Source organism: Idiotropiscis lumnitzeri, chromosome 6 (assembly GCF_059441095.1).
Source record: "Idiotropiscis lumnitzeri isolate Australia: NSW breed Sydney's pygmy pipehorse chromosome 6, RoL_Ilum_1.0, whole genome shotgun sequence".
Classification (NCBI taxonomy): Eukaryota; Metazoa; Chordata; class Actinopteri; order Syngnathiformes; family Syngnathidae; genus Idiotropiscis; species Idiotropiscis lumnitzeri.
The window spans coordinates 12369988-12396488 of NC_142396.1; the positions used below are offsets into that span (position 1 = coordinate 12369988).

The 26501-nt window shown below is 39.1% G+C and overlaps 3 protein-coding genes across 8 annotated transcripts in view; 2 read left to right on the forward strand and 1 right to left on the reverse strand.

The window, feature by feature from the left end:
- Window positions 1–173: 173 nt before the first annotated feature.
- Window positions 174–8670, reverse strand: e2f4 (E2F transcription factor 4). 4 transcript variants are annotated; one of them, XM_088298876.1, is made up of 12 exons: window positions 8571–8670; window positions 7088–7327; window positions 6215–6324; window positions 5223–5384; window positions 4487–4530; window positions 4317–4390; window positions 4075–4242; window positions 3905–3983; window positions 3366–3512; window positions 2368–2415; window positions 2233–2277; window positions 174–1650 (listed from the first exon to the last, which is right to left on the reverse strand). In XM_088298876.1, exons 2-12 carry the CDS (start codon window positions 7250–7252, stop codon window positions 1535–1537), a joined length of 1158 nt encoding a protein of 385 aa, XP_088155002.1. In that variant the 5' UTR covers window positions 7253–7327; window positions 8571–8670; the 3' UTR covers window positions 174–1534. The 4 variants fall into 4 exon arrangements, with proteins under 4 accessions (XP_088155002.1, XP_088155000.1, XP_088154999.1 ...); XM_088298874.1 differs by lacking the exon at window positions 8571–8670 and adding an exon at window positions 7427–7658 and having other exon boundaries at window positions 4326–4390; XM_088298873.1 differs by lacking the exon at window positions 8571–8670 and adding an exon at window positions 7427–7656.
- Window positions 8624–20559, forward strand: ferry3 (FERRY endosomal RAB5 effector complex subunit 3). Of its 3 annotated transcripts, none has more exons than XM_088298870.1 (15): window positions 8624–8708; window positions 9276–9464; window positions 9844–9989; window positions 10868–11049; window positions 11923–12022; window positions 12116–12240; window positions 12467–12573; window positions 13523–13720; window positions 14400–14528; window positions 15258–15326; window positions 15417–15619; window positions 16764–16821; window positions 17664–17731; window positions 18819–18914; window positions 19093–20558. In XM_088298870.1, the coding sequence occupies exons 2-14, from the start codon at window positions 9284–9286 to the stop codon at window positions 18909–18911; spliced, it is 1659 nt and encodes a 552-aa protein (XP_088154996.1). In that variant the 5' UTR covers window positions 8624–8708; window positions 9276–9283; the 3' UTR covers window positions 18912–18914; window positions 19093–20558. The 3 variants fall into 3 exon arrangements, with proteins under 3 accessions (XP_088154996.1, XP_088154997.1, XP_088154998.1); XM_088298871.1 differs by lacking the exon at window positions 8624–8708 and adding an exon at window positions 8722–8863 and having other exon boundaries at window positions 19093–20559; XM_088298872.1 differs by lacking the exon at window positions 8624–8708 and adding an exon at window positions 8939–9103 and having other exon boundaries at window positions 19093–20559.
- Window positions 20560–23718: 3159 nt separating this feature from the next.
- LOC148335293 (solute carrier family 45 member 3) overlaps window positions 23719–26501 on the forward strand; it is a 32911-nt gene continuing 30128 nt past the window's right edge. The window contains exon 1 of the mRNA XM_088299592.1: window positions 23719–23883. The gene's annotated coding sequence lies outside the window, so the exon portion shown is untranslated. The remainder of the gene's footprint in view (window positions 23884–26501) is intronic.

Genomic DNA, 26501 nt, shown 5'->3' on the forward strand with positions numbered 1-26501 from the left:
GCTCCTGGTCTATAAAGAAGGATTACTCACAAAACAATGGCTGGTGTTCGAGGACTGAACAACTAGCAGCCAATCTGGACACAGTGATGTAAAGTGCGACAGGAAACGATGCTTTGATGTTCCAGCAAGTAATAGCAATTAATTCCATATATTGCGAATTGTAGAGCCCCAAATTCGTCACACAACAATCCTTTAATATAGCTAGCAGATAAAAAAAAGCTATTCTATTTAGCATATGTACAGTGTTTGGAAAATAAAAATACACAAGGGATTTTACAGAACAGATGGAGAATGATGACATTTATGTTAAACAGTAACAATTGTCTTCAATGTTTCATGCTTGTGTATAAAGATAAAAAACAGCAAAGGGAACATTTCAGAAAGTTAAAAAAATAATGTATGTAATACAAGATGAGCATAAGTGATGAGCTAAAAAAATTTATCACCGCCTTTTTTTTTTATATGTCCATGCTTTTTACATCCAAGTGAACAAAATACATGGTAATTACTAGACACAAAGCTGCAAGGCAAATCACGATTTTTCTTAGAGAGGATTACGGTGGTATTAACCAAATACGGTATTGTTCATATAAATAGCAATAAAACTTTCAAGGACTATGGAAATAAAGCATGTCAAGTTAGTGTATTAACTTGAACTGGATAGTTTAATCCAAAAAAACAAAACATTCCAAATCATTCAAAACACACTGCAATATTAAGCTCTAAAAATGGAAAAACAAATGCCAAAAGTTAAAAGAATAAAATGTGTTAAATGTTCACATTTCACTTATCCCCGTATTATTTTTTGGTCCTCTGCACATTGCTTTAAAAGATTAGGAAACTGCTGACAGGATTTACTGAGACAATTTGATCAATTTCTGAGTGTGGTTATATTTATTAAAAAAAAACGACTCAACTCCTGCTTTTTATTTGTAAAATGATTAAAATACTTAAGATGTTGACTTTGAGTCTGATATCTGTATTTGCCAACTATTTCTCTGCTTGTACTACAAATGTAGTTTGTTAGACAATAGACTGGTGTGCTGCTAAGACAAAATATATATTCTCTATGTACACAAAGATAGTGCATATACATGTGTGAGCAGCTGGTGGGTGATAAAGGCTGCGCTCCGTTAGGTTGTCATGACTCTGGACCTGATAGGAATTTTTTTCTTCCTGAAGACACTGGACTTATACAAATCTCACATAATATGCACACAGGCATGAAGCCTACACACATTCGTTTGCAAGTACATACATAGATGTAACGCTTACATACATATAAACAATCCAAAAATAGACTTTTTCAGTTACGTTTTGACTCTTGGAAAAGCTGAAAATAAAAAAAAAGTTGTGATCTTGTCTTGCTCCTGTGGCTGAAATGGCGCTACAGAGCTCAGGCTGAGCTCCCTGTTCAAAGGAGTCTGTCAACACTGATCTGGCTCGTATTGTTTCATGCTCACCTTCACAGTCAATGAAGGGAGTTCGGGCGGCATTAACTAAGAGGTTCCCCACTGTGATGGCTATCTTTGGGTCAGAGGTTTAAAATGGGCACATCAAAGAGGTCACACAGGCCTTCCGTCTCATCCAGATTGTATATGTAGTCACCGTCACTAGGTGGGGGCGACAGACGCAGGAGAGGCGAGAACACTAAAGGCAGACCAGGAAGAGAAATGTATCAGGCCAAGCCACAGAAGCAAATGATACAATTAGTGTGGTTACATACTGTTAATCAGGCAGATTTTAAATATTTCTCAACCATTCTGATGAAAGTCAGTGAAAGCTATATTATCGGATGCCTCTACAACAAGATCTTGATTATTATTATTATTATCCTGTGGTGCGAGTTATTTTACGAGTGATTTTTCCTCTGCTCACAAAAAGGTCGTGGTCGTCAATGTTAAACCTGCTCAATATTAATGACTACATCATTAGATGTGGTCAACACCTGGTCCAGTAAACCACTGACTCAGTGAAATAAATCAATGGCAAATTAAGAAGTGACGTGATGCTTGTGCTGTTACAAGCCACAAATCGAGGAGTTCCTGGTTGTGAGTATTAGTTATATTGGTAGATGACAAGTTAGAAATTAAACTTTGCGTCTCTGTCCAGACTCCTCTGCACTTGCAAAAGTGACAAACCAACATCAGTAACAAAACAAGAATGTTGCAAGGAGTTAACTCATCTGAAATAATCCTCATTTGACATATAAATTCAATTAATGTGTGTCACCTTCTGAGGACATCAGGTCCTCCAACAAATCTCCGCTCATGATTTCTGCAAATCAAAGAATGGACATTCTATGTGAGTGTATTTTTTCTAAAGGCTCCCTTCACATTGCAGCAATTAGTCAGTCATTTATTTTACCTTTTGTCGGATCAAACATTTCCGAAAGCTCTTTGGGAAAGTCCAGCACTGTAGAAATCAACAGAAATATAGCAACATTTTAGTCACTGCAGCACACAACTAAGAAGGGCATTGTTATCCTCCATTTATGAAACGTGAACGCCCTCGGAGTCTCCAATACAGCCAACAAAGAAGGCAACAAATGACAGCATGGCACTGTACATATTTTCACTTTTTTTCCCCCAAATGATAATGTGCCTAATAAATTGTATAATTCTACTGAAAAGTACAGTTTAAAAAATTAAACATACACAACCTGGTTGAATGGGATAGCACCTAAAATTACTCAAAGCATTTTTTTTAATATTCATTTACATCATTCTGTCTTCTTGGGTAGCGGTAACTCACTATTGTACATTTATTTTGTTTCTCTAAAGATAAATACGTCCTTTAATTAAACTATCTTTTCGGTTAACACATTTGACAACTGGCCAAGAGGTACTAAATAACAACGTAAATTCTTCTCAAAGTGTAACAAAAATCTTAAATTCATCTTGGCTTGGCAATAGTTGCCAACTCTTCAGAAACGCTTCAGATGTGTTGGATTTGAGAACATCCATGCTCAGCCCTCTTTCGATCAACCAACATTCAGGTATGTGCTCTGGCCTGGACGATCAAACCTTTCATTTTGTTCTTCATTTATTTGAATATATGCTTGGGGTCACAGTCATTCAAAAAAACCCTATTTGCTTTTCAACCTCTACTTCATGTGAATGTTTTGGAACAAAACTGACTGCTAACTGAAATTGATCCTATGTGCCTGCAACATGACTAAAGTCCAGCTAAAGCAAGTCCAGATATGCGGCAACGTGCTTATTGCACATTTAAGGATGCATTTTATGTATCCCACCTGATTTGTTTCTTGTTTTAAACTCAACTGTCAGGTTATAGTTTACATTGACTTGATATATTTCAGTGAAACTCTGCTGACTAAAACATGATTAGATAGGCATGCTCACGTTCAGATGGGTCTGACTTCATTGGTTCAAACACTGCAGACGCAGAAGACGACACAGATCCATCCAAGGAGGCAGACGACTGAAGTTGCTGAGTAATGGCAGCGGGCGCATCTGCGGTTGAATTGAGTGGCGTGGTGCTTGTCACCTCTGAAACAGCGAGTCATGTAAGATAACGTGGCAAATAACCGATAAAAGTGTCTTTGTGTACCACTCTCAATAAAATGTACCGGCCGCAGATAACCACATAGTTCAAGACATTTGGGCACCCTTCAGTTGGTTATGCTGTATATTTATAATACAGTATTAATAAAATGGTAGCTTACATTGTGAAATCGCATTAATATGACGTTGGATAAATGAGGAATATTGATCGAAATTAAATAGAAGCAAGCGTTTTGGTCCACGTCACAAGTACAGTTACTATGAAAAGTATGAATGTTATCCACGCACCCCACAAAAAATAAATTAATTAATTAAAAAAATGAAATCACTAGGCAGAAGCCCATGTTTGTGTATGTGCATATACATATCTTGCCCACCTGTAACTGAGGTTGGCTGGCTCATGGCTGATGTTATGGAAGAACCAGTTTTCACAGGTTCTGGAACTGCTTTTGTAGCCTAGACGGAGCAGTTGAGAAGTGTGAAAAAGGAAGTCAGGTCGAGGCATCTTGTTTGCATATGCGATTACTAGAAAAGCTGACATCTGGACCTGGGGGGAGGGCGACGGTGCTGGGAGGCTCTGAAGGACATCATCTGGAGGAGGGACAGGTAAAACAACTGGAGAGGCACTGGACGGGTCCTTATTGACCAGTAAGACCTCAATGGGGCCAGAAGAACTTTTCAAACGGATCTGATATTTCTTTTGTCCATTCAAAACCTGCATGTACACATGCACGGTCAGAAAAAAATACACATGAGCAGAAGGTGAACTTAGGCAAATGTGATACGCACAGTACTCACGGATTCTGGTCTGGGCACCTCTAGCTGAGTGCCAATGGGTGCACGGATTGCTAGAAGGGTATCACCTGTGGAAGGACACTTCATAAGTGATGGAACATTTGAAATCATAAGGCTGAGGGACAGAAAAGGACACATGAGACTGAGTTGAAGATACGATTTACCTTTGAAAGCTCCACAGAGGTCCTCATGTTTTACATATGCCATAGTATATGTGTGTTAAGGGTCAATTTGATTTTTTTCAGAGAAAATAAAAATGTAATTACTCTACTGGCTGTATTGTGCCACTTTTGAGCTTTCTTCCATTGCACTATGTTGAGGGAGGAGGTAAACTCCAGTATGCCCTCTTGCAAAAACAGGAACAGAAAGGAAAGACCACTTAAGGGGTCGAGATGTCTTGATACAATTCCCCAAAACAACTCGATGCGTCTCAGGTATGTATAGAATTTTTTTTCTAATATATATATATATATATATATATATATATATATATTTATTTTTTTAATCCGCACCAGAATTTAAAAACTGTGTCCAAGTGTACAAAGAGGGAAAACATACTAGATAGACAATACACCCACAAGCAAAGCTTGTGTTTCTTGTCATAACCATTCAAACCAAGATGAAAACAAAATGCTAAACTGCTCTCCATTATTGTCCTTTGTATACAGTGTCTCATTTTACTTTTTGGGTTAAATTTGGAGCTTGTTTCGCTGTGTATGTGTCTGATGTCACACTATATGCATGAATGACACAGCTTTCACGACCCCTCCTACTTATTAGAAACATAAGTCAGATCTGTGTTTACTGCTCCAAGCCAAGCCATGGCGAGCTGAAACGTACTTCTTGCGAGTGCAAGTTGCAACAATATTTTTACAGATAAATAAAAACTAAAAAGGATATGGGCTGTTGTTGGAGTCGTCTGTGACATTCTTGATGCTTTGCTGCACCCAGACTCTTTGCTGGTCCAGCTCATGTTCCCTGACGGCCAGATCATCAAGTTCTGCCTTCAGGTCAATCAGTTTGTCCGCTATCTCCCTCGTATTACAACCTGGACCGACACCCCTGAAACACAAACACAAATAAAAGATCAAAAACAGACAAGCACAGGTGTCACTCGATGCCACTCAATCATAAAGACATTTCTTTTTACTTTTATAAATACCTATCTTACCTTTTTTTTGCCCATTCCATCTGCATTGATTCGATTTACAGGAAGTGTATTCGAATTCCTCATCAATGCTGATTTTTACTTTGGTCATTGTTTTTTTTTTTATTCCCATATAAATGGAGGTGTGTATGTTGCTGCTGTAAAATTAAATAAATTTAATTTTCCACTACTTATTTACCTATTTGTTTAAATAAACCCAGTTTGGTCTCTGGAGAGCATGTCTATCCATCAAGTGTGAAATTAAGTATCAAATATTTGGATTGGCTCAATTCTAAAAATGTATCTGAGTGAACTATTCATTTTGCCAAATTTTACATGATAATTTGATTGGTTTGCATAAACGTAGATTGCAATTCAATAGTTTGTTGATGAACTGCTGCCTCCAATAGTGAAAAGACAATCAAATTGGGACGGGCATGTGCTTTTGGGGATGGGCAGGATATGGTTAAATTAGCAACTAGTGGCTTCATAGAAGTAACACTAAATTTACAGCCTGGACTGAAATGCAATATTCAGTATCATTTGCAAAAGACGACACCACCACCCTCCACCAAAACCATGTGATTTGAAACTGAGTGGGACAAGTTCATGTATGCTGTAATTCCTTTTCCTTTGCAACTCAGATTAGTTAAGAATGCACAGAATGATGTTATCTGAGTAGGCATCAATTATCATTTAAAACAGCAAACCTTGGATGGGACAACTAATGAATGAGTACACTTACTTCCATTGGATACTGTTCTTGGACTTTTTCTCTATCAGTCCAATTCCCTCCAACACATTAGTGATGTCATAAATCCGCCGCTTCTGACGCACAGCCAATGTGTCCGCTGCCTGGCATACAGAACACCACATAAAAAAATAATTTAAAAATAATGCAACATTTAAATAATTCATACCCAAGCGCTGGCATACGGTTCAAACAACATGAAGCACAGGTGTTGTTCAACTTCCTTTTGAGACACAGTGTTACTGCTCTACCAGCACTTGCAGGATAACATCCCGTGTGGTTTGATTTAAGAACTATGGAGAGTGGATAATATCTTGATGGAACTGATTAAGTACAGAAATAACTTAACAGAGACAATAGTTTACAGACAGGAAGGTTAGCATTTTAACACTTTGCGAGAGCAATGTACTTTAGTTAAATTTAAGCCCGACGGCTAGGAGGTTACGGTAAAAGTCAATGTATTTCAGAGGAAAAAGGTACTTGAATTGAATAAGAATGTCGTTACATGAATCAATTATGCTACATTGTCCTTGTGTAAAGATGCACTAGCTCAGAAAACGCGACAAAGGCTGACCCACTTAGTGCACTTGGAAATCTGCAGGGGGCAGCCTGGAAAAGTTGATCAGGTAGTGCTCCAAAACTTTTAACTGGGCCGCTTTCGCGAAAAGTGAACTCATTGGCTTTTAAGGTGCAAAGTAACCCGGATGTTTACACTACGATGCAGCTATCATGCATTCAAATGAAGACTGTCAAAAAGCTAGGCTATGCTAACATGCAGGCTAGCAAAAAGTGCTTGAAAACGAACGACAGCAGGCAGCTCCAGATGACATGTGCTAGCTAACAACAAAGACTGCTTGGCATGCTCACAGCTTTCAGATCCAGAACTCCGTCCTTGGCCTCCTGCAGCAAAGTTACAAACTTAGCGGTGAGGAGTCCCAGACTCTTTTCATGCCTGCTTGGTGTCTGCGGCTGCAGCGGGTCCCCCACACTTCCCAGTTCGCCCCGGTTACTGGCCGACTCTAGCTCCATCATCTCTCGGGACCAGCGCTGAAGTCCCTCCCCGACCAAAACCTCGGAAGCGAGCCCAGGAACGCACGCTCCGCTGCCCTAGTCAACCAAACAGAAAGACGGTGGTGCCCGTGGCATAAGAGCGGTTCACCGTTCTCTCCGGGCCGGGCTTTCTTCTAAAGATTTCACGAAATCTACCGGTGTAAATCGAGGACGACGATTCATTCAACGAGCTTTCGGTTGGGAGAGCCGTTGGCCACGCGAGGAATGACGGGACTGTTCAACCAGTGGAGGGGGCGTGTATCAATGTCTAGTTATGTCAAACGCGTTCAAAGGCGTAACAGTGGCAATATATGCAAATTAGAAATGAAAGTATATTGTTAAAACTAACAGTAGCATAATTATATTTTAAAGTGCTTATTTATTGTCGGTAAAAGATCAATTTAAAAGGGACCCGTATAGTGCTATTTGTAGATAGACCCTTTTAGGCCCAAACTTGAAGAAAACACTTCTGCGCAGGCGCAGTCATGAAAATTGCCGGATGCGTTCAATCTTTAAACGTGGTCTATGTATATGTAATATTTCTTTGTTATTTCTTTTATTATTCTTTCAGTTTGTAAGAAAAATATAGTCGTCACCTAGTGTTTCTCAACCTTTATTGCGCCAAGGCACCAATTTTTATATTCGAACTATCGTCGAAAATGTCACAAAACATATGCATACAGAAAAAAGGATGATCTTGCCTCCTTTTACACACAATTTGAAATACTCCACGTGAAATGTGTGCCTGTTTAATCGAGCACAAAACTGATGCAGTAATCTTTCTTATTCGGTGTTATGGATGCAACAGGTGGACGCTTTTTTTTGGGGGGGGGGGTGTCTTATGCCAGCAAAGCATGTAATTGTTCTGCCTGTCACAATACGCCAATGGCACATATGAAAAAGATATATGTGTAGTGTCAATTACTTGATGACAACTGGCAATTGACAATTTTAAGACCAAATAAGTGCGGTTGTATGATCGAAAGTTCCCTTGCACAGTTCATATAGTCACAAATACGGTATCGTTTGTTTTTCATTTTTTAGGATAGGAGGGTGAACGGATTTACCATTAGAATGTGATCTTAAACAATTAAATTGAATAGAATTTTTTATAATTGATCGGAGACGCCATAATAAATTGATGTCATTTTGTATTTGTCTTATTTATGGCCACCAGGGAGCAACATTGCCCGTGAAAATTCCCTTCAGTCTATTATTTTAAGCATGTACAGTACTTTAATTCCACCGTTTGCGAGAATATAATGCACTTTAAAAAAGCCCAGTGATAAAATTAACCCACCTTACTTTACAGATCGTTGAAATATTCAGTAGAAATGTAAAACACAAGCTTAACAAAATGACGAAAGTGCGTTTCCTGCCACACGCTTGGCTCGAAGCTGTCAGCTGACTGACTCACCAGGAAGCAAAACGTACACGGGTAAATATACAATCTTGTTGTTTTCACGTGTTCACAAAAACACAGAAATGCGTAAGCGAGTTGTTAATGTAAAAGCGTGTAGCTTTTCTTTCGTCATTCGTTTTACTGTATAAAAATAGTGCTGAATTAGAGCCTAACGTGGCGCTTCTTGACAGGTAGCATCACTCAAATAGAAGTCCATGCAGAACAAATGCACACTCGTAATATAATTAGAACGTGTATTAGTAATCTTGTTTATTTTTTATTTGTAATAATGATAATATCTGATAATTGTGTTGCAATGCTCAGGCTTGAAGGTTTGATAGAGAAGTCAGTTAACATTTAGCATAGAGAGGATTTCTTTTGTGATGTTATTTAGCACGTCTTTAACGAGGATTTGCCTTTCTTTCACCAAGGTAATATTGTGTGTGTGAAATAAATGAAGGTACACGAGCCCACAATTTATAACGTCATATTGAGTATAATTGCAGCTAAAAACAACAATCCATCATTCGCGCCACTAGATACGACTTGATACCACTTTCATTACATTGTAATGCATCTGTACATGTTTGTTTGTTGTTTTAGTGAAGATCATGAAGAAAATCAAAGGCAAAGCAAGTATCACGACTGAGAAGGAGTTTGTGTTCGAGTTTAAGGCAGGAAAACAAAACTGCGTTCTCAAAGTACCTTTACAGTTCCCTGTTCAGGAGAACGTCAGCGACCTCCATGGGCGTCTAATGCTGCTCCACAAAATACCCTGCTACGTAGAAAACGGTGAGATTGCTTCTCTATATACACATTGGTTGTACCACAGTGGTAGAGTCCAAATTTGGTTTTAATAACCACTTGTTCAAGTTACCTATGAAGTAGTGCTACTGTTGCCTTACTGCAGAGCCAGAAGAGTGGGTTCAGGTCGCCACTCATTGAAAGTTATGAACAAACGTGTGGTTGTCTACCAGATTATGTGCCCTGCGATTGACAGGCGGTCAGTCGGGGTTATCGTTTGACTTTAATTACTCTGAACACAATAGATGAGGTTTTATTGAAGATGGATAATTGGATGGATAATTGCACTGAACAAATGCTACTCTTTTACCCCCTTTGACAAATGATTGTCTTTTTTTTTTTTTTTTTCAAAATCCTTGTTTGGTAGAATTAAAAGTGTCACTGTCTGACTTCATTGAGAAAGAGACCATTTTGGATTACGACAGAGAGGCAGAACTGGCCCTGCAAAGACTCACAATGGGACATGTGGATGTAAATAAGATCGCTAATGCGTGGACCAGAGCCTATGTAGAGGTGAGGACACAGATCAGTAAGTATACATTATGCCTGCAACACCAGGGTGTCATTAAGTTATTAATTGCCTATATTAATAGGGGTCATTGATTTTTTTCATTGAGTTTTTTTTTTTTGCATGCTGACATTTTATTTGCACGCAAAAATAACAATGACAAAGCAATTGACATTCAAGGCAATCTTTAGTAAGGCTTTCGTGACACTGCTTTGTCCTATTTCCGCCCTTCATGATCACGCAGTCTCACAGCAATGTTATGTCTAGTCACGGATCATTTAAAGAACGGGAGCAGATGCAGTGTTGTAAAGCGCTTTGGCAAACTTGATTATTCATGAGGAAGAAGTCATTACATAAGCCTCTTTGTCGCATTTTGAGTCTCCTTAATTGATTACATTTTAGTGTGTTTGTTACTAGTGACAGTTCAGTATTTAGAACTGACACATTGTTTTATTCCATATATTAGTTTTAGAAAATGTTCAGGAGTATAAATAGGTTTGCCACCTTGTCAGCCTGCCTCCACTTGAACTTTCAGTCTTCTTGCCTCCTGCACTTAAACATTTAAGACTAGCTTTTACTGCAGTCATTCTAAAATAACCATGGAGGCCTTCCAGTGTCCATCGTGATTCCTGAGCAAGTATAAATAGAGGAGTTCTGATTCTTTTCTATTCATGGATGTGGTATATCCGTTGCTTGACTTTTCTTCGTGGATCATTATGTAAAAACCAGACGCATGACATGCTTTACTTTTTGTTTGTCATGACAAAGTTGGTATTGCAGAAGCAACTCACCCTCATCAAGTTCAATGACATTTTTATTTTATAGATGAGCATTAAAGCTGAATTATAAGACTCTTATTTCCTATTGTCTGTAACCATTTTAGACCACACTAGAGTATGCTCGACCTGAGGAGTCCAGCTGGGATGAAGATTTTGCAGATGTTTACCACGAGTTGATCCATTCTCCGGCTTCAGATACGCTTCTCAATCTGGAGCACAATTACTTTGTTCGAATCTCAGAACTCATCAGTGAGAGAGACATGGAGCTTAAAAAGATACAAGAGAGGTTAGTCTTTTTTCCCCAGTTCCCCCATTATGCTCTATGGCACATTTATAAACCAACTCCCAGCCAATCAAAGCAGCTTCCCTTATTCCCTTCTATGGCGTATATATGGCATGTGGATGCAGAAGATTGGCACACGCAAAGTACATTCAAAAGGAACTGATTTGTGATGATCTCAACATAATTGCAACAATAGACCAATGTGCAAAGCAATTACTTGAACAAAGTGAAATACAACGCACAAAAAGTATTATTTGTTTAGTATGGATTAAAATCAAATTGAGAATTTGGAAAATCAGACATCTGCCCAACCATTATTTTGTATCATTATTGTTATTTTTTTAATAGTGCTTGTCCTGATTTGTGTCATGGGTGAGCTGGAGCTCACCTTGGCTGACTTTGTCGAGAGGCGTAGTACGCCTTTGGACTGGTCAACAGTCATTGGAAGGCTACACAGACAAACAACCATTCCCACTCACATTCATTATCAAGGTCAATTTAGAGTGTTCAGTTAACCTAACATGCATGCTTTGGGGATGTGGGAGAAAGCGGATGTAGCCGGAAAAACCTATGCAAGCTGGGTGGGAGACGAAAACTCATGACAGGGAGGCCGGAGAAGAGATTTTTAACCCAAAACCTCAGACCTGTGAAGCAGTCATGCTAACAAAGGCCACTATAGAACTTTCCATTAAAATGTAAAGTTTTTCTGGATGAGGTGAGGTGAAAAGGAAACGTTTTGTGTTTTAGTCTGCCACATAGGCAGAGTCCTTTTCCTCTCCGTACAATCAATAGCGAAGTCCCCGGGCTGGTATTGAGTTGAATGAATATGCATTGTCATCATTGAGTTCAATGTTTTCATTTCCCCCTGTGTGTCAGACAAGCTGCAGAAATGGATAAAGTGATGCATGAGTTAGGGAATACACTGAGTGACCATGATGTAAATGCAGTAGCTTCCCAGCACTTTGACGCACAGCAGGTAAGAAAATATTATACAGGAGCTTTTTAATCATAGTAATCATGTAATATGAGTCGTAGCCTTTTAATTTCCTCAGTTGTTTGCTTTGAGCAGGTGCTGGAGAACAAGTGGGTCACGGAACTAAAGCAAGTGACATGTATTCAAAAGCAAGAATATCAAGAGTGGGTTATTAAACTACACCAGGACCTGCAAAAATCCACCAACAGCAGCCAAATTAAGTATGTATTTGTGTGCAATAGCAAGAATTTCTTCAGCATAATCCACTACGTATATTTGCACCTGCACATTGTGTTCATATTTCTAAACCGTCGTGATAAAATTCCAGGCCTGACGTAATTAGCATTTTTTTATATACCAAATAGCACTGTATATATGGATATAACATAAATTACTCCCCATTATGTATGAATATTATTATAGTTAATTGGAATTGTCATTGTCCAGTGAGGAGATTAAAGTGCAGTCTAGCCAACTTTCAGAACCTTCAGATTCTGGAGACCGGATGTTTGAGGAGCAGCCTCAAATGGAAGAAAGCTTCACTATTCATCTAGGTAAGCATTTGACTTTTACAAAACATCAACAGTATTTTAATTGTTTAATTAAATTAGCATTTTAATGTCTTATACTCATTATATTCATCCCTGAAGGGCACAATGTTATGTTGCACACTGAGAACCAGATTTCACACATGTAAGCTTGGAAGGAGAAAAGTCAGAGTAAAAGGGGCGTGCAATTCGTGTTGCAACTCTTACTTGAGGGGCACCTGAACAATTGTCAGAAAGCAGACTACCATTATCTGGTGCTGCCACTTGATGGTTGTTACATTTCACCATGACCTGCACCACTCTTATGTCATAGTTGACGTCTTAACCAGAAGCCGCATGTCAAAAGCTGAAAACCAGACATGGCACCTGTATAGCAGGATGCTCAAAGAAAAAGATAGTGTGAGACAGATAGCAAGTTAAACATGAGCTGACACCAGAGAATACAGTGTGTCTAATTTTTTTTTACATTGTTTCACAGGTCATTTTGGCAAATCTTGCTGAAATATCCTTTTTTTTTTTCAATTCAACGAATGTCTAGAAAAAGATCAATATGTTCTATTTAATATTTTATTTCAATCGGTCTATGTGCCCTCTCCTCATACTAGCATTGATGACCTCAGGCAGACAATCACTTCCACACTGGATAATGTTACCAGAGACATGCTGCAGCATGTTTGGCAAGCACTTAACTACTGACCTGATGTGTGCCCTGTAACAGGCGGTGCGCATGTTGAATACTTACACATGAATCGGTTCCAAGAATAAACGTATGATGCTCAATACCTAAATTGCTCAATATAATTCAGCTAGACATAGTTGTTTTCAATGTAATTGTTTTTAAAATGATGGTTATTAAGTAATGTTATTTGTGGAAAAAATGTTCTTGTTTGTTTGCTGATATTTATAAAACACAGTTGTTCAACTCGACTCTATTTTCTGTACGTGTTTTCATTAGGAGCACAATTGAAGACAATGCATAACCTGCGACTGGTCCGGGCAGATGTGTTGGACTTTTGTAAGCACCGACATCATGGCAGCAGCGGTGCAAAGTTGCGGCGTCTCCAAACGGCGCTTTCGCTCTATTCCTCATCCCTGTGTGGTCTGGTACTGTTGGTTGACAACAGGGTCAACTCCTACAGTGGCATCAAGAGAGGTTCGATCTTGGAGTTAAAGCTTTTATATGATGTATATTTTAGCTTTTGTTTATGTTGGTGTATTATTTATTCGACCCTCTCCAGTTAAAGGGGAAGTCAACCCCAAAACATTATTTGGCATAATATGTTCTATGTGCATAAACATGGCATTGCGCCTGTGGAATAATTCTCCGGGTCGCCCATTTCGTCACTTTCTGTCAACTAAAGTTGACATCACAGTTGCTTCGGTAATGACGGCCCCAATGACGGCCCACCTGTTTTCTGAAGCTGACACTTGATTGGTCGTTACCTGAGCTCTGAGCGACTGTGATGTAATTTTCAGCTGACAGCAAGTGGTGAAATGGCTGCCCTCTTAGATGTACAGAAATGCAAAAGCAATATTAAAAACGTTAATAAAAACATATTCTTGTTAATAATTTTTTGGGGTTGACTTCCCCTTTCAGTAATCTTTAATCTCAATAGCTCTCGAACTGCTGCTCTATATGTAGCCACAAATATTGGTTCTTTTCATATGCCTTTCAATCTCACATTAAAAGGCTCCTCCTTAAGACTCTTGGGTCTTTTTGGCATGTCTTTATGGAAACCATTTCAGAGCTAATCCTGCTATACATTTCATAAATTTCTAAGAGCAAGAATAGTATAATTCAGGCATCATGTAACAACTATTCATCAACCTAGATTTTGCAACGGTGGCCAAGGAGTGCACAGACTTCCACTTTCTCTGCATGGAGGAGCAGCTGGAAGAGGTGCAGCAGGTGGTGCTCTATGCCAGAGCCCAGCGGATGAGCAAGCAAAAAGATCAACCTGGTGAGACCTTTGATTGCTCTTTCTTGAGTCAACACACACACCTGTATTCCTCCGGATTAATTAGCATGCTTGTTCAGTGATTTGTGCATAGAATTTGCTTGTGAAAATTGATAAAGCTATATTTAACTATTCAAGACCATTAACTTGATCTGGCCTTGTTAAAGTAATGCCTACATTAAGCACAGGTACATCCAAACAAGCTAAAATTAAAGGAAAATTGAATTCATTTCAGTAGTTCTCAGATTAACTTCTGAAGTTGAAATATTTGAGGATTTACTATATTTTAAAAAAAAATTATATTGAGCTTTCAGCTAAGAAACCCCAAAGTCACCATCCCAAGCAATTGCAATATTACATAATAAAAAATGAAAGCGATTTAAAGGTCGGAATTGGCCTTCCGAAAAGCATTTTCCTGTATTTGATGAACGTGTACAATATGAGTTTCGCTTTATGAATTGAATTACCAATATTACTGACTTTTAAGATATTGTCATTTATTGAGCTGCACCTGCTCCATTTTGACATCTTACACTACATTACATCCTTCTAATGTAACATGGATGGTTACATTTAGCCGATAGGAGCTACTTAACAAGCTAATTTTTTACATTAGCGATACATTTCCAGCTCTTTCAAATTGTGTCAATAATCCATAAAGACTATTTAAAATTTTAATAACAGTCTGTCTTTTTTTCCACACCCCGATTGTCTAAATTAATTCCCTCGCAGAGTTTCCCAGGAATGGAAGTGATGATAAGAGTAAAAATGTTGAAAGAAATTCTACAAATATCTTACCAGGTAAAGGCTGTTAATTTTATTCACCAGTATAAATTTACGATCAAACGTCATGACTTAATATGTCTCACATACTGCCTTCTCTTTGCCAAGGTGAGTTTTATGTCTCTCGGCACTCCAACCTGTCCGAGGTCCATGTCGTCTTCCACCTTTGTGTGGACGACAACGTGCGTTCAGGGAACATTACGGCCAGGGACCCGGCCATCATGGGTCTGAGGAACATTCTCAAAGTCTGCTGCACACATGACGTAACCACCATCACCGTCCCACTACTGCTGGTGCATGACATGTCTGAGGTAAATGGAGATGTGTGGACTGAAACCTGAAGACACAACCGTATGTGATTAACTGACCTTGAACAGGTTCATTTGATTGTGATGTCATGCCTCAACATGCCCTGCGTACTTTCTATACGTCATTTTTTCCCAAGTATTTTTGTTTGCATAACTGGGTCCTTTTAGCAATTTGAAGTCCTGCAAACCAGGTGATTATAATTGATGGCTTCTGGTTTCACATCAAATTAGTGCAGTTCAGCAAAGCTGCATACAGTACACACCTTTTCTTGTTTTGTTGACTTTAATTAAAGCGCTGTATTTGTCTGAATTATAGACTGCAATGAGCATTTGACAGGAAGGTGCCACACGTTTTTTTTGTTTTTAATTTTAAGTTTGAGAGCACTTGAGTGGAAATATCACAGAGGAGTGTTGAATATTGGTAAACGACACTACATTTTGAAGAGTGTTTTCGACACAAGTTTAGGAAGCAACTTTGGAAACAAAACATCAATGGTTGCTGCAACGGTGGCATTCTGTTTGTACCCCGCCAAAGATGAATTATAAATATAGCCAACCTGAATACTTTGCACCCATCCACTGCTGCTTTTGTTTTGTATACAGAACACGTCACAGTGCTAGTTTGACTTTTGTTAGTGTGTGTATTTTTAGCAATACTTGACGTTTCAACGTCAGACTCCTTCTTCACTTAGGACACTTTTTTTCATGAATACATAAAACACATACACACCATCCTGTGTAGTTTCTGTGTTCTCCCCATGCTTGTGTGGGTTTCAGACAGGTACTCTGGTTTCTTCCTGCATTGCAAAAATTAAAATGTTCATAGGTGGTAATGTAAATGTGAAAGGCCCTCCAATTGGCTAGCGACCAGTCCAGGTTGTGTCCTACCGCTTCCCCAAAGTCAGCTATGATATCCCAATAAATAGCTTTTCTGTAATTCAGTAAATGTACACGTGTTTAAGGACGTTATTTCTATTTGTAATGGTCTGGGCTCAAACTGCTGCAACCACAACGAATACATCTTTGTTCCTATAATCATTTACTCAGTTTGAGCAATTATCACAAACAGAAACATACTTTTTTTTTTGTTTCACTCATACTGTGTTGTTTTGTTATAGCAATTGTTCCTCTCGCTCACTCCCTACAGGAAATGACCATACCATGGTGTTTGAAGAGAGCAGAGCTGGTCTTCAAGTGTGTAAAAGGTACAATTTTTGAAAATGTAATTGCATCTGTCACATCAACAAAGTTGAGTCATTACATGTTTGTATTCATTGTTTGTTTTTTTGTTTCACTTTAATAATCATCATTGAGCATCAAGCATCATTGAGAACCAGACAGGCTAACGAAGGGAAGGGAAATAAGGGTAATTTGTATTTACTTGTTGCCTTGTGGCTCTTGGCCATGGCAAGGAGTCAATTTTCATTCAACAGGAGACTGAGGGTAGTGGAAAAAATAGGGCTTTGCATTAAAGATGAGTATACCACAACAGCAATGCCAATCTTTGGTTATTGCTGCTGTTTTTGGCAGCATGTCCTTGAAAATTACTTCAATTTATGTTGTTGACCTAGCACTGACAGGTGATGGAGTAGACCAAGTGTGACCTGCAATGGTTTACGCCAACCATATGGTGTCAAGTGGTCAACTGTGCATGATTACAATGTACAATAAAACAGTTCCTCATATTACTTCGTTTTGTGAGTGGAAAAGCCGAACTGAGGCAGGACGCAGTGCAAAACACATGTTCAGATGTTTGCAGTGGTCCAATTTGGCTGCTGTGCGTGTTTTGTTTTGTTCGATAAATTTAATTCACTTGGTAGTGAGACCTCAAACTGACTTGACTGAACCAATCTGGCTTATTTGATATGTAAATTTAAGACAAGTCTTAATACAGTTCAGACCTTACATATCTTATAAAGTCCTCACGATCTGTCAATGTGTTATTAACGCGGCTTGACACATTGTCAGCGTCACGGATGACTGCGTGTAATGTAAGTCGTTTCTTTTTGTCCGTGGCTGCTCCTTCACATAGTCCTTTTTTTGGCAGGTTTCATGATGGAGATGGCCTCATGGGATGGAGGCATATCACGCACGGTGCAGTTTCTCGTGCCAAGGGTGAGATGCGTGTACATTCATTGTCTTATCTCGCAGTCGTGCGGCATTGTTCTCAACACCCAATGTGAAAGCATCAGGTACCATCATCAGAGTCAACATGGCCATTGACAACCTCTCATGCTGTGTGAAAACAATGAATTAAATTGTCCCTTAATCAAAGTTGAGTGGCGGACGACTTTAAATGTCAAGTTGACGCAAGTTAGCATACAAGCTCACTTTTATTTACAAAGCGCGCCGTCAATTCAACCAAAATGTATACTGAAGGTGTACACAAGGCCACAACAGGAACACCTGGCTTTGCAGCACATAACTTATTGAGTGTTAAAAAGCTCACCATAAATCATAGAGAGCCTTATTTTGTCTTGACCTGTGCGATAAATGTAAGCTCAGGCACTCATCCGCATACATGCGCGAAAAGCATCGGGATTTACATGCAGCTGTCATTACTGACGTAAATCTACCTTGAAATCCGCATCCCATTGTCATGTCTTAACAACTGAAGTATGTCGCCACAAGGTTCAGATGCTTCTCCATCATTTGTCTCCACATTCTCAAAAACTCATTTTGGACTTGTGACACATGACATTTTATTTTAGGCTTTGCAGAATGTTTATACCTATGGGCTGCGCGGTTTGAGAGACAGCTGAGCCTATAGCATGGAGCCGTGTTGACACCGTAAGACTATAAAACCAGCGGCATCAAAAGCTCCGACTGAATCAGCTTCCTGTCAACTCCATGCTCAGACAGGATTGGAAATAGCTCCCCTGAAACAACATTGTGCCTTCAAAGAGACTAAATATATGCTCTGGAGTTGTGTGTTATGTGTACCGATCAATACTTAACATTCTCCTTTGACGGGTGCCTTCTAGTTGTGTTCTAGACATAACTAACAAAGATCATTCAGCATAGTCTTGACTCCCCCAAACAGGGCAAATACCTTGATGTTCAATGCATGTTTCTTATCACCTCACCTCACACAGGGTACAATTTTGTGGTCTGGCCAATATTTCATCTTATTAGCGCTACTGCTGAAAACCCGTCCCTCGTTTCTCATTGGCTGTGTATGTGTGTTTCTTTATGTTGACAGAGTATTTCAGAGGAAATGTTCTACCAGTTAAGCAACATGCTGCCTCAGATCTTCCGTGTCTCCTCCACCTTAACGCTCACGTCAAAGCCCTGATGGGTACAGATGCACCACACTCAAAAAGTGCAGCATGTCTTTTTAAAGTTTTAGTCTTAAATTTGCAGGGAAAAAAGAATGAACTTGAGAAAGCGCTAATCGCTCTACCTTAAAGCGCTTACAGAGAAGTGAGGATCCTTACGCAGTTTAATAAGCCTGTTTATTTGTGTTCTCTTTAAAGTTGCATATCTTCTTGAAAGACGACTGGGTCCTGCAGCTCACAAAGCAGCTGCTGCAATTATCATTTCAAACCTCCAGGGTGCAGCGCCACTGAAAGACTTTTATGACATCAGCTACAAACCAGGAGCGTGTGTCATGTCCTCAGAGCTGCTATCTGAGCCTGGATCATCTAATGACATGTGAAGTGTGATAGTTTCATCTCGCTCGCAGGCAATGTAAACGGATGATGACATGAATACAAATACAGTGGAACATCCAAAGGGAGACCGTCAAGGCTTGTGTGGTTTGGATTTTTTCTGTAACATAAAATGCAAATTACAATAAGTAATTCCATAGTTAAAACCTTGGCTGTCATCAGACCTTAATTAAATGTTCAAGTAATGTTTTAGTTAGTATTTTAATATTATTAAGCATTATACTGGACAATTTGATCATTGAATGAGACAAAAAAAATATAACAAAATTGGGGGGGGTCGCTCCGCTTCGGCCTAACCGTCACGCACGCCGTCACGACAAAATATCTGTCTTTGACACACCAGAGTATTTAGAAAATAAAACATTAACAAGGTTTATTCATTAATTTTTTCCAAATTCGGGGGGCCGGATTCAAAGGTTTAACCGGCCGCATGTGGCCCCCGGGCCGTAGTTTGTCCACGCCTGCTCTTAACTGAGGTTGTAAGAAAATCTTTAACCTTCTGCATTGCCAAATTGTTGTTTTAACATTGTTGAACATTTCTTTATAAACTTGGTGAAACTGTCCAATACATTTGCAAGGCTGTCGTGTCTCATACGAGGTTCGTCTTTAGGTTTCATCGTGCCGCGGTCAACTTCAATGTTCCACGCATTTGCCATTGAAGTGTGTCATACTGGTCAAAAAGGTCTTCTGATGACCATGCAACATGTTTCATGCACCAACATAACGAGTTAAGTTTGCATATATGTTCTCTCAATCGCAGTTTTACGACTTGGCTAATTGTGGCATTAGGAGAGTTCAGTGGTCTTGTTCTTAAAGTAAGGTGTCACGGTTGTTACGTGCACTATAAAACATGTTTAAGTGGTGTATTGTGACTCTTCTCACCTTGCAATGACCGCACAGGCTGCCAGTTGGATTTATCAGGTCAGTCATATCTCATGGGGTCATGTTTTGTTTCATTCACATCCTGGAGAAGGTTGCTTGCAGAAACTAGTGATGCCAACTCTTCGGATTCCCAAAAGACCATTTTGCACTGGTGCAAAGATGAGCAGTATGCAGCTTGTTAATGCTGCATTGCAGTGATCTCGAGTGAGTATCACTCTGCTTAAGTGTGTTCGGTCCTTCCTCTCCATTTTCATGACAGCAGATGGCACTGTTCTTGAATACAAATAGTAAGTTATAAAAAAAAGTTTGTTTTTTATACCCCCAGATGACTGTTAATGTTTCTACATGGTGACATATGTTAGATTATGTAATACTTTCATGTGTATGTCATTGTTAATAAACATGTTTTTAACATACTTAAACACCATATTCTTGTTGATTTATCTCATGCTCTGCGTCTCCAGCAATATTAATCCATAACACTCATTGGAATTGCCTTCATGAGTTTTCTTTAATGTGTTTCTTAACCATGTGAGTTTGAAATCTATTCAGACAGAAAATTGACTATCAGCATATGGGGTGTGTCGATTACGATGATTTATAGTCACCAGAAGAGAATTCAAGAGAACACTGAATCACATCTTTATCATGATAAACACGGATGTGCAGAGGAAATGGCCTAACCTCATGTCCGCAACGTGTTCAGTTAGTTTAACATACTGCCATGTTGAGAACCGATTAAATATTATGTTTTGCAGAGAGTTCAGCATTCTTAGAATTGGGCACAGTGGTCTGGAATGTTGTTTTTTTCTTAAACAGTGCATCCGGAGTCTTGTTCTATACAATAACTACGAGGCCTTGTCTCTCTCTTCTCAAGTGCTTCTTATGTGTTTGAAAAATAATTAGTGAATTCCACAGACACCCACCTCATATATAATTAAAGCAGCTACGCAAGATGGTGTGATGACAAAGTATCAAAAATAACCATGACCCAACTCCCATAGCCGCTTTTGAAACAAGTAATTATTCTCCCCATATAACCTCAGCATTATAGAAACTGGATTTAGTCCAGAACTACATATAGAGAGTAAGAGTCTTTTCTTTTTTTTTTTTAAATTAACTTATACTGGGAGTCAGTCAGTTCGGGACAGTAATTGTACTTAGTTAAATATGCCTAAAGCCTGTCCATAAATTTAACTACAGTAAAGCTGAGCCGCACAAATAAATGTTCATCAAGCTGAATTAAAAGCCACTTTGTATCCGTAGTTAAAATAGTTTTATTCGGATGCGCAGCGAAGGATTATTAAAAATGTACCTCCATCAACATTACAAAAAAAAAAGCATTTACGCTAAGGAGGGAATGTTGTTATCCTCGGAATTATTTTTGGTTAAATGCGCATTATAGACTAAGTTGTGTCGCACTAAAAATGGGATTTAAGTGTACAGCTTTAATTAGAGGTTTCACATGAGGAATTTTATGCAGAGTTCTTCCATTTTCCATCCAGCCATTTTCCATAGCGTTTATCCTGTTCAGGTTCGCGAGCAGCTGGTGCCGATCAGATGCAGTTGGCGTCTGTGAAATGAAGACCAGGGGCGTAGTTGGAAGGGTGGGCAGAGCAACGTCTCCCAACTTTCTGAATCTTTGCCCTTTAGTTGAGTTAAACTGCTGCAAGTTCCTAATTTAGTCAATTAATGACAACTTTAGGAGATAATGTATTTCCACCAAGAGGTCCTTCAGATTAGAAGTTAAAAACGTTTTAATACACAATATATAGCTGTCAAAGTAATAAAGGTAATCTTGGAAGCTGCTTTGGATCTCTATTCTTAAATGTGGTTTAAAAAAAAAGTGAATCAGAGTGCTGATGCTCAGACTAATACAGTATTGTTACCATCTGTAAATTATGCTAAAATATGTTATTTAAGTACTTTGCACATACTTTTTCAAAATGTTATACATGCAGTTCAATATACGGAGCTCTTGAACATTGCACATATTCCACATGTACGGTAAGTGTTACAGGTACCAGAATGCAACGAAAGTAACAGACATTGAAACACCTGTCAGTATGGGCAAGGATGCACACAGTCACGCCCTCAATTACACAAATAACAATGAACAAATATTACAATATGTTGACCAGAAAAACAAAACTTTCAGGTCTCATCTGCTATATTTATTTACACGCTTCATAAACTGTAAAAAATACGACAACCCTAAATGTTTTATTGCTTGCTTTTCCCATTTACATCATTATCCAGTATTAACAATACTGCATTGTCCGTCAAGATATCTACATGTTTGTTCATGTAAAACAAAATCTTTACTACACGAAACACAAATATTGTCTTATTCAATACCATCAAAATCACAAACTCAACTTCTTTGTACTTATTTACATTCAACTTCCTAACTGTAATGTGCATCTAAAGTGCATTTGTTTACATCGATGGTCACTTTATCCTATTTTGCAGGTCCGTCCTCCGTCCGCGACCTGAGCACCCTTCAATCATTGCTCCTCCATCCTTCTTCATAAAAATAATTGTCCACCGTCTACGTCCGTCTTCATCCTTTTAAAGTGATTCCGTCTATGCATTTCATCTGTCCACGACTGCTCCAAAGAAAAAATCTCCATGCATGTTGATGCTGCGGGAGAGAAGCTACAGGCAGAGGTTTGATAATTCATACATAAACATTATCTAAAGCTCATTAGCTGGCTAATTTCCTATTCAAATCCACTTTCCGCAATTTACGGCTTCCAAAACACACCTGGGGCGGCACAGATGCCTGGTTAGCACGATGGCCTCAGAGTGCGGAGGTCATTGGTTCGATTCCGGCTACAGTCTTCCTGTGTGGAGTTTGCATGTTCTCCTCATGCCTGCGTGGGTTTTCTCCGGGTTTCCTCCCACATTCCAAGACATGCATGTTGGGTTGATTGAACTCTCTAAATTGCCCCTAGGTGTGTTTGTGAGCGCAGATGGTTGTTTGTCTTTGTGTGCCCTGCAATTGGCTGGCAACCGGTTCCCGGTGTTCCCTGCCTACTGCCCGAAGATGGTTGTGAGAGGCTCCAACACCCCCGCAAACCTTGTTAGAAGAAGCGGAACAGATGATGGATGGATGGATTTAGCAAGAAAACGTCTTGTTCAAAATCAAAGCCATTTCTGACCAACAAAAAATGTTTGAGACACCTTTCCTTTATCTTTTTCAATATTACAACCCCAATAAAATGTCATCAAAGATTAGCAGAAAAATGTTTTTTAAAAAATTGTGGGATGGGGCCTTTAATAAGACTATATCTTCAATGTTGCTGCTGTCCCTGATTTCAGTGAATCAAAACTTGTTACGTTATTTTCTACAAACGTATAAACTTCCTCTACTTGATCATACAATTCTAATCATCGTAATATAATAATCTCTGAATAATGTCATGTTGCAGTTGCCTGTAATATAATCGGTTAAGCGGTTCTGAAAATAAATGATCATTAGCGTGACTTTCCAGATCACTGAATCGGATTTATTTTGAAAGTAAAGAGCGGAAGTTGTACGTTTCCTCCCACTTCTGGTTTTGAATGTGCTTGTCAGTCACAGCTGGCTAGTTGGCTGGCCTCTCAATATCACTGCGTGTGCGTGTGCATGTGCCTATGTGCGTGCGTGCTGGAACGAGCAAGTCGCTGCATGGATTTCTCGGAGCGGAGCTAAGCCCAGCACAACTAAAGGTGAACTTTACGTTTTCTAACCTTCTTCCATTCGTTTTATCCTCGAGTCGCCGTCGCTGTGATTGCTTTCGCTTGTTTGTTGTACGCTGTGTCCTTCTAACAAGTGACGCTCGTATACACGAAGCGTTGCTAAGTTGGATGGAACTTAGTTCATTGTATGCGGCTGTCGGACGACGTCTGACCGCGACGAAACCTGGCAAAAGTACGAGTTTCAATTCGGAATTTGGCATTTACTCACGCTACTTGGGTCGCGAAAGATAATGAGGCGATGAGATTTGATACGATTCCATGTGTTTTTTTTGCCGCGTAGTAAACAAAGGGGACGTTTTTAGTTTTGAAGCTGCGGACCAAAGGTGTAAATACATCGGTTAGCTTCGGTCCAACGGCGCGGTGCTTTTTTGGAAGTTTCCCCCCCCCCACAGCCTGCGTCAGTGCGCCTGGCTCTCATCCACGCACTATTTTAATCACACGAGTCCATTATTGTACCATTATCTCTGTTCACTGATGTAAAAAAGGTGCTTATATGTCGTGGCAACCTCTTTGTTTAGTTGTGCGTAAACGTTTGGCGCCGTGTTAGTCAGACCCCTGCTGTTGTGACACATGAAAACACGAGTGGAGGGAGGGATGGAGTTTTGCTCACAGACTGGAAAGTGGCTCCGTTCTTTGCAGCTTGTGATGACTAGTTGTTCTAACTATAGGAATATTTTATCCTTAGGAAAAGTGATTGCTCAAACAAGCCTCTTGCAGCATTTCCAAGAACTTGTGCTTTACACAATTCTTGGTCACTTACTAAAGCTGGTTTATGAATCATTTAGGGTTGTGCATCTCTGATCTCCGGCCCATAAATACACTACCAACGAATTGATACATTAAATAAGCTTTGACAGCAATTGCCGATGCAATATTCCCCCCAGATAAGATGCAGAGTGATTAAGCGCAGTTTGATCCAACACAACGCAATTCGATTACATTAGAATTGTTATAACGATGGAAAGAAATGATGCTATGCAATTCAATGTGTTTTGATTTAGATTTTTTTTAACAAAATAACTTTTCTCAAAAACGTTTTTTTAATTCAATAGTACTTTTGTAAACATCTGACTCACAATTGGTAATAATGAGAAAAGTGCAATATTCTTGAAAAATGATTAAACCTTTTCACAATTACTTGAAAAATTGAAAATGTGTAAATTATTTTGGTATTTCTGGAAACAAACATCACCCTCACTGTCATAATGATAACCACTTATCCTCACGAGGGTCGCGGGTGTGCTGGAGCCGATACCAGCGGTCTCTGGGCATTAAGTGGAGTACACTCTGGACTCGTTGCCAGCCAATCACAGGGCACACTCAGACAAAAAAAAGTCACACTCATACCTCGGGACAATTTAGAGTGTTAAATTAAACGACCATGCATGATTTTGGAATGTGGGACGAAACCGGAGTACAGACACCCAAGCAGGCACAGGGGGAACAGGAAGTCTGAGGCCGGATTCAAACCCACAACCTCACAACCTCTGCACTGTGAGGCAGATGTGCTCACCAGTCGACCTTCATGCCAACCCATAATAAAAACAGTACTGTAATAATAGTCATGAATGTGAAACAGCTTGGATGTGGTGAGAAATTGAAAACGGAAAACGATTTAAATACAATGGAAGCTCAAGTTATACAAACATACTTAAGTTTTTGTAAACCAGTGTGTTGTTGAAAAGGAATATGATACTATGTAGAAGTAAGTGAAAACACATACATACCAGACATAAACCACTTAAAAACATGTTATTATTGCTCATAATCTTTACCAGAAGGTGAAAAGATGTAGGTCTACAGGTCCTCTTTTGAAAAACACTTTTCTTCCACAATAACATGGGGAAATTTTGATTGTTTTTTTTTTTTTTGTTTGCTTGTTTTTATTTATTTATTTGTATTTATTCTTTTTAATTCATAGGTTGACTTTGACCTACGGATTTTGGGAAAAAGCCTTTTTCAGTTAAAAAAATTATTAAAGTGTCACAAATAATTATCTCCAAATTTGATTTTTTAAATTTTGTTTCCCTCTCGTCTTAGGAGCCATTCTGAGTCTTTAGCACTTTATTTACTTGTATCAAAAGTTCAACGCGTCGACAGGGAACCAACTAAAAACACGTGGCTGCTTCTGGCATCTGTGATTGGGTGAATTTGTTGTATATAGGTGGAACCTCCGCTTCATGACAACATGCATGAACAGCTATTTTGGCCTTATTACACCAAAATTAACCGTCCGCTGTGTTAATAACAGATGCACTACTTTTAAATAAATAACAAGCACTGTAAATGGTATTTTATTATTTATTTATTTTGCAGAGACTACAGCAGCGTTATACTGGTTAAATGAGTGACCAAAAAAGCTCATGTCGCTTCATACGCTAAGAAATTTGCAATCACTCGTTACCAAATTACATGTGGACATATGTATTTATGCCGACATCAACCTCTAAAAATATCACACTAATATTTAGTATTTTATGGATCAAGCATTTTTCCTCATTGTGACATGAGCTTTGTAGTGAGCGCTTCCATGAAGAGGAAAACACCATCGCCATCAAATCCGTAATACTTGATAACTCATTCTAATA